Source organism: Neopelma chrysocephalum, unplaced genomic scaffold (genome assembly GCF_003984885.1).
Source record: "Neopelma chrysocephalum unplaced genomic scaffold, ASM398488v2 Primary Assembly neopelma1_63, whole genome shotgun sequence".
NCBI classification, from domain to species: domain Eukaryota; kingdom Metazoa; phylum Chordata; class Aves; order Passeriformes; family Pipridae; genus Neopelma; species Neopelma chrysocephalum.
In genome coordinates, this window is record NW_020897720.1 from 8,882,316 (window position 1) to 8,894,871 (window position 12,556).

The 12,556-nt window shown below is 39.1% G+C and overlaps 1 protein-coding gene across 1 annotated transcript in view; it reads right to left on the bottom strand.

The window, feature by feature from the left end:
* Positions 1-7,766, bottom strand: part of ITK (IL2 inducible T cell kinase) — a 30,524-nt gene extending 22,758 nt beyond the window's left edge. The window contains exon 1 of the mRNA XM_027682571.1: positions 7,529-7,766. Within this exon, the coding sequence (XP_027538372.1) occupies positions 7,529-7,699 (171 nt within the window). The 5' untranslated portion in view covers positions 7,700-7,766. The remainder of the gene's footprint in view (positions 1-7,528) is intronic.
* Positions 7,767-12,556: the final 4,790 nt, after the last annotated feature.

Below are 12,556 nucleotides of genomic sequence, written 5' to 3' on the forward strand. Positions count from 1 at the left end.
CTGGTATGAAATAAAGGAGCCAACAGAGCACTTCAACAGGCCTGTCTGTCTCTCTGCAGACAGATTAAGATCCATGAGAAGTTGAACTGGTATGAAGGGGTAACACCTTCCAATGGCAGAGAGCTCAACCAGCACAATCAACTTCATCTTCTTAAATCAGTGACGCCTTCCTGCCTTTCAAAGAGTTTTCTTCAGGCCTTGCTGAGCTCCTGAAGTAATTTGGAAAGATAATTTCTTGATGTGCTGAGCAGTCCAAATTCTGCTTATGGCTCTGGTATTGCAGAGCCTCCAGACACTATGGGTGTCTCACAGCCTTGTGTTGGACCTCAGATAACAATGGAGAATGACACAGAAAATAATAACCGAAAGCTTATGAGATATCACTGGAGCAAGATGGAATTATTTTTAATGGTAATTCTCCTGCTAATGTACTTTTCCACTGACCAAAAGACTTGTGCTTGAACTTGAACCTCCTTGAACACTGTGTTGATACAACTACTTTCTATCTTTCTATCTTTCTTATCATATTCTGTATCTATACACTGTGGTATGTCCTGTTTTTCTCATAAATAGGGTATTAAGAACTGTTGATTGGTGGATTCTTAGCAACTTTGCCTGGTCACTAGCATCATTCAGTATTTTGGGAGTTTTCTCATTAGGAACACTGATAGTTTGAGGTTTTATGGGAAATAAAACAATTTTAACAATTTTTAAATTAAATTTGAAAACTAAATTGAGCAAATTGAATTTAAAAAAAAATGTGTAAGGGATTTTGCATTTCCTGCCATGCTAAGTGCCCCAAAGGAAAACTGGAAAGAGGGGATAATTGATAATATTGGAATTTTCTGTAGAACTCAAGCTGTTGTATTTTAATGCCTCCAATATACTTCATTATATTTGATATTTAAATCTCTAAATGCATCTGCTTGTCTTACCTCTCCATCATGAATATTTTGTCCTTCAACTTGAATTAAAAGAATAAATAAATTTGTTTTCTTGACGTTTTCACATCTAAGGAACGTGAAGGCGTTTTAGAGGTAGCCATGCTCTGGATGCAGAGTGCTCTGAATTGACTTAAATAACTAAACCATCTGCAATTTATGCTTAAGATGCCTCCACTCAGTTAGGCAGTAGAGTTGGAGAAGCACATGTAGGAGTCTGGGGAAGCAGCTGGAGGGCTGTGAGCTGAAAAGAGGAGACACGCAGGGAAAATTGAAACCACAACCTTTCTGCAAGGTTTCTGTGGTACAAAGTGTACATTTTCATGGGGTGTGAGTATTTAAGGTTTAAGTAAAGAAATCTGGAGAAAAAACATGCTTGGCCATAAGGGTATTTTTCTCTTGGCCCATCACAGGCCTTCACAAATCAATATTTTCACTGAACTCCCACTTTGAGATCAGACAAAGCTCATTCCGCAGTTCATGTTGCCTCAGGTCTCATCCAAGATGGTTATCAGGGTGCACATCCCTACTATCAGCACAGGTGGTTTGACAGGAAAATCAATGTCATCATCAAGAAACAGAAGGGGAAAAAAAGGGAAGATTCTTGGCTTTCAAATGAGCTTTCTAATATGATGGAAATAAGTCTTTTATGTTACATAAAAGCACATGGAACTACTACTGAATACTGTATTAGTTTCTTCAAAGCTATTCTTGACTCCGGCAAAGATTGGGAGGAGTAGATTGCAGTGAATGAGGGATTCAGTGAAAGAAAGGAAGTTAAATTAACTATATGACAGGACTTTTTAATTAAAAATAGTATAAGCTTTAAGGCCAAAATTAAAAATCGGTCAGAAAGGATGAAAGAGTATAAAGCAATAGGCAGGCATTGCAATAATATAAGTTATAATGTTGATTGCAATATAAAGCAAAGTCAAAGGCACTGGAAGCAAAAAATGACCACAATAGAAAAGTCTAATAAAAGGTAGCTATTAGGAAACTGCATATTTATTGTCATATATTCAAATTAGAAGTTATTTCTTCCTTCCTAAAGATATAAAAGAAAACACAGGTTGAAGATTTTGTTGTTGTTCTCTAACAGAAGAAAGATTTGAGCTTTGTAACTTAAATAAAATGGAAGTATCTGACATTTGCTGTGAAAACATTTCTCAGAAGCAATTTAAAAAAAAAATTCTTCAAAGATTAAAGGGCAATAAACACATAGACAAACACATCTAGCAGGAGCAGAACTGGGCAAAAGGAAAACCGTTAAAATCATATTCTGAAAGATAAAATTAGTTATTCCAGAAAGAAGGAGATGTTTTTATCACCAGACTTTACCACACATTTGTAGAGCTAAAAAGGCCATAGACACCAGACAGACAACCTGCACTTTGCTTATGGCAATTCTGTCTAGACATTATCCCCACCCTGGGTCGTGCTGCAGCAGTGAACGAGAACCGCAATAGATGGTAAATATCCAGAAAAGCACTTGATAGGATGCATTGGAACAGGTTGCCAAAAGATGTGAAATCTCTGTCCTTGGCTTTGAAGCAGTGGCCAGCCAACGTTACAGCCACCTTGTTCTGGTGTTGGCGACAGTCCTGCTCTGAGCGTTGTTCTCATCCTGGCCTGGAGCAAGAAATCCAACTAAATTAATTTAAGAAGTGCTCTCCAACCAGTATTACCAAGATTCTGTGATTTCACAATAGAAACAATCCTCATTGTGATAAACAATGTCAACTTAATCCTCCCTCAGCACCAATAACCATTTGGATTATTAAAAACTTAATTTTAAATTTACAGATATTTACTAGAGGATTCTGTTAGGATTCATTAGGCACAGGTTTGTACCTTGTCTCCATCTTATTTAGGGTTGTATTGACTTTATTACATAAAAATTCATTGCAGGCAGATGCCAAGCCTGACTTCTTTGTGCATGATATGACTATTATTAATAAATTAGTTGAAGATATGCATCAGAAGACAAATGGTATTGCAAAATCTGGCAATCAAACAGTACTAGTTAATAAATACATGACAAGTTATGAAGAATGATGTTTCTAGTCAGATGTATTTATTTGGAAGGTAGTCTTTTAAACCATAATTAAATTCACTTTAGATGAGGATTATAGCTTTGTGACTGCTAAGGTATTCAGAATACACAAAGCAGTGAGAAACGGTATGAATGGTCACTCTAACAAGAAGACCAGAATGGAAATCTTCAGAAGAAAAGTTTTAGTCTGTTTACATTAGAGTCTTAAGGAAAAAAACCCAAGTCTTTCCAGGGCAGGATGGACAGGTTGGATTCTGTGTAAAATAATCAAAGCAAAAGGGACAGTTGGACCAGGGAATAACGCGCGGCTTTTCTTCCCGTGGGTGGCTGGACTGCTGCAAGCAACCAAAGGTGTAGATAATGCAACAGAGGAATTTTTGGGATGCTGATAAAAGGCTTACCAGCCAAGTTTATTCGTTTGTTCTCCTGGAAAAAGAGAGAGCAAATTTCAAGGCACGCTAAAGTGACGTCTTTACATCTGAGTATCAAAGATGTGAATGAAAGAGCCCAGGACAAGGCTGACTCATGCTATGTGACCTCCTGAGCATCTGACCACTGTAGGAAGAATAGTGCTGATGAAATGAAAAGAGAACTTGGCCTTTTCTGTGTGTACCTTTCATGGCTGCCTTTAAAAGTTGGACTAATAATAATCCACAAGTGCATGAAGATATAAAACTTAAAAATATTTATGTTCCTGGCTTTCCCAGGTGTTAGGTGAAATTTTCCCAGCCCTGAAATACTCCTCAGAATGCCTGTATGCAGCAAGATGCCCATTTTTGAAAAGAAAAAATCGTGATGTAGGGACATGGAGCACTTCTCCATAGTTGATGCAGACAGACCCAAGCACTCTGCAGGTCTGAGCTGTGCCAAGATGAGCAGCTCTGATGCAGAGATCATGTAATGGCAGAGTACTGGTGTGGTACCAGCCCAGCAGACAGTGGCCTATTCACTGAGTGTGGCGTCAGCCTCAGACATCTGTGCCACTTTTAGACTTCAGCCAGCTTGAAACACAGGGAGAGATGCTGGTTACTGACTGTCCCCATCCAGATAGAAATGTGACATGCTGAACACTATGGAAGAACCTCTACTTAGTGTCCGAAATACTAAACTACCTCTCTTCACTCTCCTGTCTGCTATCCCGAAGAGTTACCAAGCACCATAGGCTTTTGGGTGAATGGGATACAGGGAACTCAGCAGCTTAAGTGCTTTTGCTAAGTCTAAGTAAAGACACTGGAATTCTGTCCTAGACAACTCTCCAAAGGGATTGACTTCTCTGCTTCTTTTGCAGTATGGTAAGTGTACCAGGACCTTGAGAGTGTCACAGTGTCTGCATTATCCATTATTCTAGTGAGAATCAAACTCATTGGAATAGTTAAAATTATTAGTCCCATGTGCTGGTTTACTCATATGAACAGTAGCTATAAAACCAGGCCCTGGAAACAAATAATTTTTGCCTTTGGAATTGATTTGCATGCTATAATAAAGACAGTTCTGATGAATTTTAGTAGAGGAGGGGGCTGAATACATGTGCCTGTTATTAGGGCTTTGCTTTATGTTAAGACAGCCCTGCATTGTGCAGTGCATAATGAATTCCAGAAAACACAGCTTCTTATTGTTGTCAGTTATTGGGGGCTCATTCTCCTAATGAGACATGTAAATATCTTTCATTAACATTAAGGGTGACTGTGTGCTTGGCCCCTGAGGAGAACAGTGCTCTCTGTCAGCTACAGCAGAAAGATGAAAATTACAACAAAAATGCCATTACAGTTATTGCAAAAATTTGCCTTTATGACATCAGTAGTCTTGACAGCTTTTGGTATCATTTGCAGAATTATCCCTCTACCCTTTTGGCATGTTTACTTCCTTGTTTTGAACTGCTACGATAAATTCTTAAATGTCTTTTTATACCCACAGTTTCAAAATGCAGAGAAAGGGACTGTTTGCTAAACCCTGTTAAATATAGGCAGAACATGTAAACCTGGGCTTAATGCACAAGCATATGCTGTGCTTTAGATCACCCAACTGAAATCCATGGGACTTCTCAAGCTGTTAAGCAGTTCAGTAGTTGTTTTACCTGACTTTTTGATCAGGGATTGGAGAGGTGGGTACTGCACAGTATTGAACTTTGAGTACAGTAATCCACTGGACAGGCTGGTAAGGGGTTCCTAAAGAAACTCATTGAAAACTCTCAGAGCAAACATCCACAGAGATTTGCCTTGAAAAATACATACATTAAAAGCCCAGACACCTCCTGGCCCCATCAGTCCACATGCTTGAGGATCCTCTCCATCACTCTGTCAGCTGATAGTTTGCTGACAGAGAACAGTGATGTCCCTACTGCTCTGCCTAAACCTCCAGAGCAGAGGACCATATACAAGCTGCCTGCTGGCAATGGTGACAGCCTGTGCTGACCCCTGCCAGCCCCATAAATCATCTGAGAGCGTCCTCGTGGAGCAGAGCCAAACCTGTGCCAGGGCCTGCACCTGAAAACGAGCACTACAGATCATTGATTTGAACACCTGCACATGGCCCCTGGCCCTGGTACACTCCTGGGGATGGGCACAGCCCATCTGGGCAGGGCTGATCTGAATCTTCCCAGCACTAGCAGTGACCTCAAGTGCTGTGGGTTCATGCCATCCTCAGCACAAAATAAGATGGTGCTTGCACAGGCTGCCCTAAGCTTTCCTCTCCAGAACAGCAATGACCTGACCACGCAGAGGTCTCGTTGGGATGGTCTAATTTTAGGGAAGACTACTGAAGAGGCTAAGGATCAGTTCTGGGATTATTTCATAGGACAAATTCTTTTCTCCCTATTTCATGTGAAGTTCTATTCATGTAACAAACTGATTTTGACAATTTGTGTCAGAAAAAAATCAGCATTTCACGCAAAATCAGCCCTGTGATTACAAATAGACCCACCATCCCTCAAATGTGCATGAGGTTCTAAAGTTACATGTGTGTTTACATACACATGTCCACACATGTATAATATGTGCATGTTTAAAATACATAATATATAACATAAAGTGGATAATACACCAAACCCTCATCTCACCTAATTGACCTTTCGGAAGACTAGGAGGGAGAATTTCCAGAGACACTCATATAGTGTGTGAAATCTATGCCCCACCGAGTCAGATTTTCCAAACTATTTCAGTGCCTAAAGATGCTGACAGACACCTACTGTGATTCCACAAAAGTATCTAGGCAGAGTGTACGCTGAATTCATCTCAAGTCCACCAAGAATCAGAAAGCACCAAAGAAAACCAGTTGTGAAGATTTCTCTAAATACCGACAGCAGAATCACCTAGATGCTTTTCAGAATTTAACCCAGAATAATTGAGGAATATTTATAATGGAATTTTAAATCTTAAAAAAAAAAGTCATTTGAAAAATAGTTTGGAGAATGGACAAAGATAGTCTCAAACCATATATAGGCACACTATGCAGCAATGAATATTGTCCTATATAAAATGGAGGTAAGAAAAACACAGACTATAAAATAAAAGCAAGGAAAACATTTCACTGGGCTTATTTGAGAGAAACAGTGTGCAGGTAAAAATGGCTGTTAACCTTTAAAGCTGGTATCCAACCCCAACTAGGTTACGATAAAATACGAGGGCACATCATACTTTTTTGTTGAGTTCTGTTTTTACTTAATTTTCTGCAATTGAGCAAGATTAGATGGTTTGAAATTGCCAGTGCTGGATCCAAGGCAGAACAGTCCCCAGTTCTGCTCTGCCCTACAGTAACAGTTCCTAAATACAGTGTATTAACAGCATGTTCAGTGACTGTTGGAAAACAAGCAATATTATTTACAATCCTAACAAGGCTCAGTAAACATCCAGCTAAATAGAAGAAGGAAATAATTCCCACTTAACTAGAACACTTAGCACAATGGGGTGCACAGACTGACTTCTAATTTTCTTTGTATTTAGCAAATCAGGGAAATGCAAACTTGGGGAAACAAACTCTGAGCATGGATCTCATCATCACAGCCTTTCCAAAGCTAACTCCAAAGACTAGATATGTTACACGTGGCAGCTGAATTTATTTTAAAATGTGAGACTTGCCTCCTACCAGCCTTTAGTCTGATGCCCTGAAGAAAATAATGAGACTGAAGATCTGTGGATGACTTTTTTCACAGATGCAATCAGAGCACACTTGTGACCTTCTCATCACGCCTCTCCAGGTCATCCCTGTTCCCATGAGAACTGCCAGGCACAGGCTCATGCAGCTCTTACACACATTGGTAATAACAGCCCATATAAATTCCTACAACAAAACTAGACCCTTTCTATAAAACAGCAAAGTAGTCTTATTCCTCCACACACACCAAATACCGACTGATCAGAAGCTCTAAATGACCCATTTGATCACTTTGCAATTTTCACTGAATGGTGCTGTAGCAAGGACCAGGAAAGTTAATCAAATCTAAGAAAGGATCATCCTTCCCCCCATTAGCACCCTTCCCTTCCTTAAACAAATTTCATCCTTCCCTCCATTACTCTGAGAGAGAAAACGAGGGACGTACCCCATGGCGCTGTTCATAGTAAGCCAGCTTGGATTTGGTTAAGACAAAGAAGCGCACTTTGAAGTTGGAGGGTGAAGTCCTTCTCTTCTGCTGGGATTTTTTGATCAGCAGTTCCTCCAGGAGCACACAGTTATTCATGGCTGAGCCAAGAATGTTTGTCTCCCAGGACATGAGAAGTGTACCCCGTGTGCCCGTCTAAGAAAGAAACACAAGAAGGAAGACAGTTAATTAAAAAAAAAAAAAAAAGTTGTTCAAAAGGCAGCGTAGGTGCTTTGAGCTTTATCTTCCCATCTACAGCAAAGCTTCCTTTCTGCCAGACCATAACCACATCCTCTCTGAAGTCATAAAACGAGCAGCACAGTTGAGATATACGCTAGGGTAAATGTTGTGGAAAAAATAACACTTGATGGGCATTCAGAAGGTGTGAATCAATGATTAAGGATTAATTAAAGGGGTGTGGCATGATTAAGCATCTGTCTCCTACTTGCTTATCTAGTAAATACAGTTATAAATGCACACACCAAACATGCAGGTATGGGATGAGTGTCCTCACTGTCCTCTTAGAAGTAGGTCATGCATCCATATTTATTTTGTGAAGGAATGATACCATCCTATTTGCAGTATTTAACAGTTGCCTGTGAGCCACAGAGATTTCATACAATGGGTTTTGAGGAAGTTCCCCATATAATGATTTAGCTGACAAGGTGGTGTTCGGTCAAAGGTTGGACTCGATGACCTTGGAGGTGCTTTCCAACCTTAATATTTCTATGATTCTATAATAACACGAAAGTTCCTACTATGCAAGCAAAGAAATTATATCCAAGGACATACTCAGAATCATAGAATCATAGTATATGCTTGTATAAGCAATAACTTGTAGAAGGAATAACTTTTATAAGGAATGTTAAATATATAATAGATATTTAAACTGAAGACAAACAGGTATAATAAGTGATAATTGATTAATTATTATTGATATTGACTGCTTCAGGTGCAGTTTGATGAGGCTGTGGCTGGATGCTGCAGGAGGGAGAGGCACAACGTGCCCTCTGTGGATGGTATCAAGACCAATGTCATCAGCAGTGAGTGAGCTCAAACATCCAACCAAATGCAACTGGTTTCCTCAGGCCTCCAGGGCACCACTCAGGGCACTTTGCACCAGGCTAAATATAAAATTATAATAAAATTTGTATCCATCTAATGCAGTCAGAACAACAGCACTGTTCTATTTTAAAGCAAATGCAATCCATTTTTCTCTTCTCTTTCATTCTTAGCATTTTGTGTATTTTTTTATTATTGATGTATAATTTCATTGCTGATGGTATTGAGGCTTGGAGTCTGGTGGAATGTGCGGAAACTGCAAGGTAAGTATTTTTATTAATTTAGTATTTCTTAAAATTGTTCCAGTGTAAATCATTTACCAGTGCTGAGTTTTGGCTCTATTTTAATGTAGTACTAGAGTATAAGGAGGCAGCTCCCTATTGCTGCTTTTTATAGCTGTTTGCAAGCTCAAAAGAAAATATTTCATTATTTTAAATAGAACTTATGAAGAAAAAAATTCTGAACAAATATCAGAATTGCAAAAAAAAAAGAAGACTTGGATTTTATAGTGCAGTTCATAGAGAGACTTGGAAACCATATTCTCAATAGAATATATTGTTTATTCCTCAAAAAAAAAAGAAGTGGCATATCCCTTCCTTTCTGTTTCATGATATATTATTTAGGCAGTATGTTCCAGGGATCATCCAACTTTCCCTACCAATTTTGTTCGATGTTAATTAAAAAACTGCATTTTCCATAAAAATAAAATTTAGATATAACACTTGATGTACAGATTTGTAAGAGAATTTGCTTAAGACAATGCAGTACCATGGGACAGAAACAAGGACAAACAGATGTTGTGCAGCTGATGCCTATATAAATATAGAAAGTCTTGGTAGTCTTGCTGAAGACGAGATGCAGTGTATACTGAAACATTTGTCATGCAGAATTCTGTTAAAGTGAGGCTTTGTTTCTCGGCAGAGTGACTGAGTACCAAGGAACTCTTGTGGTGAGATGACACAAGTCTGTGATCCCCTGAAAAACCATCACTGGTGTCAAGGGGAATTTCATACCTATTTGTAGACTAGGATCAATGCCCAGGCCAAATTTCCCAATTCTTCTACAAACCCGTTTGGCTCATGCAGAACACATGTATGAAAAATGGAGAGTTTGACGAGAGTTTTCAAAATTTAGCCCTGTGTCAGCAGTAGCTATTGGGATAAATTCCAGACCTTGAACCTCCAAAATATAGGACCACTTTTGCGTGTGCATAACTTTCCTTATGCTTGAGAATTTGCTGATTTAAATTATGCTCAGACATCCTTTCTTGTAATTAATAAACCAAAACATGCACAGGGACAAACTGTATGGATTCACTGTGCAACAATGAATTTCCCCCCAAAAAGGCTGTTGATCTTGATCAACAAGCATTTTACTTGATCCGTGTCAATACAGATGCATTTATAATGACAGTTTGTAATGGCATTGCATTTTTAGCTACTAACACTTATCTAGGACTATGTGATTTTTTTCTAGTCTCTTCTTCACACTAACTGTAGTGTGTTAAGGACTTTATGAAAAGTCTTTGTAGCTTGGCCAAGGGGGGTTGCAGTCTGCTGGCAGAGATGCACGTTGTCTTATCAGAAAATTGAGTATAAATAGAAATACAAGGGCATGACATTGCAGCTCTACAGAAGAAGTGAGGAGTGCAGGACAGCAGAGAGGTGAGACATCAGTGCTCTGAGGGGAGTGAGGCTGCTGGAGATGGGAGGATGTGGGGGGAGAAGAGATTGAGCAAGGGTGGTGACTGGTGGGGGGAGAGCTAAGAAATTCTGTGAACATAGTGACTGGCAGCTTGATTTCTTCATGAGATAAGAGATGAGTTCTCAGAGGGGCATGAAGAGGGGAGTGATTTGATCAAATACGCAGATAAGGGGCTTGGCAACTGCGCCTCATTTGGCGTAAACATGGTACGATGCACCACAGGAGGTCTGACGGGAAGGTGCTGCGAGGGGCAAGGTAAAAGAGAGAGAAACAAGGAGCAACTGAGAATACAGATTTGATACAACACATGCAGATGTAAGAAAATAATCCCAGATTTTGGCCCGGAGCGATAGAGAATGTCGTAGCTGCGTTAGAACCAGCAGGATTTAGCAGGCTAGATCAGCCATTCAAAGTTTTCCATGTTGAGCTCACACTGATGGTGGGTCAGCTAAAATATTAATCAGGGAAAAAAAATAAGAATGAGCAGGAGGAAGGAAACAAGTCAACACAGCCAGATTTGGGTGCCGTTGATATAAACATGGGAGCTGGTTTCAGTGAGAGCTGCTAACTAGCTCTGTTTTGCAATATCTCTATCAGCTGATAACTCTTCAGTGTTGAGCTGGGGAGGAAAGTAGGGGCTGATATATTTTTGTATCCAATCTTGCTACGGATCTACTCCTTCATTTTTCTTTTTTCACTTTAAATCCAAGCCCCATGTGTAGCAAACACAGAAATAGTTGAGTGTTACAAGCCAAAACCAGAATATGAATGCTAAGTTTAAAGAATGTATAGCCAGGTTGACATGTATAAACTAAAATCATATGGTCTAAGAATTGTATTGGTATTTAATTACACATTTAGGAGAGAGTAACCTGATTATGTATATTTGAATTTAATTTCAAAGATCATGATTTCCTGACTAATTTTTAAATAAAATTCTTTGTTTCTTTCAAAACATGAACTGTAGACAAAAATCATTTGTCATTATCTATCTGGGTGACTAACAGGTTATAACCCTTTTAAAGAAAGCCTCAGACATTTAAGGGGTTCAGGATCCTTCTACAGTAGAAGGGAGATAGGTAGAGTAGGAGATAGGTATATATGTCTATATTTATTTGGGTAGAAATACACCACTTGTCTAGGACCAAGTGGGCTGCAGAGTTGGAATATGTGAGGATACCTGCAGAGCTCTACACACAAAGTACAAAGTCTTCCTCAAAGGGCTCCTCAGGAGAGCTGGAATATCCCATTAACACAAGTATCTCATTTCTGGGAGCTGACTCTGTATTATGGTACAGTTTTACACCAAATGTATGGGCACGCTCCTTTCAAGACTTCTGGCAATATATAGTATTGCATGGTACAGAAATTCTGTATCCTTAATAGAAAATAATTAAATAAACTGTCCTAAATATCTTAGAACCACTGTAAGACTATCCTTCAAGGGATAATGAATTTTTTAGGTATCCTACATATTCTTTGCTTAAGTGCTTTTATAAAGCCTGCTACCATGTATCCTTTGACACTTTTTCATCCATATTCAGGAAAATCCGAAATACTTTAAATGATTCAGATTTAAGTTTGAGCTGCTGTGTGCTCTAAATACTCTTCTGTGTGGGGTAAGTTGAGGTTACAGATAAAGTTATTCTTATCAACTGTGGCCTCAGTGGACTCTTTTTTTTTTCTTTTAATCACCTTTGTTCATTCCTTGCTACCTCCTGCAAACTGCTCTATTTCTGCTTTAAAAAATGTTATTTTAGGGATTGGATTTTTTCGTAGGGGATTTACCCAGATTATGCAGTTCACACTTTGATTACTGCCGACTGCGAAAATCTCCCCACCCGCACATCCTGCCCTGATACCAATGCTTATGTCCTGAAGGCGGCAGAGAAATGCATAAAGTTAAATATAGATTGTTTTTGTTTTTGCAAAAAAAAAACAACAGTCCGCAAGGCTGCAACTCTCTCTTCACTCTCATAAATTGACCTATATACTTCTATCATGTGTAATATTTAGGTAAGGTTTACTGCCTGGGTGCCAGCTCTTCCTTTACACCAGCTGCTCAATATGATGATATTACTCCACTTTTAAACTTCCATAATTCAACCCATTTTGCTACTTGGCTTAGAGTGTGAGAAACTCTTATTTAGGTTACTCAGCTGTCTTGCTTCTTTGGCAGTTCATTATCACCCCAATAAACATGTCTCCAGTAGACCCAAAGAA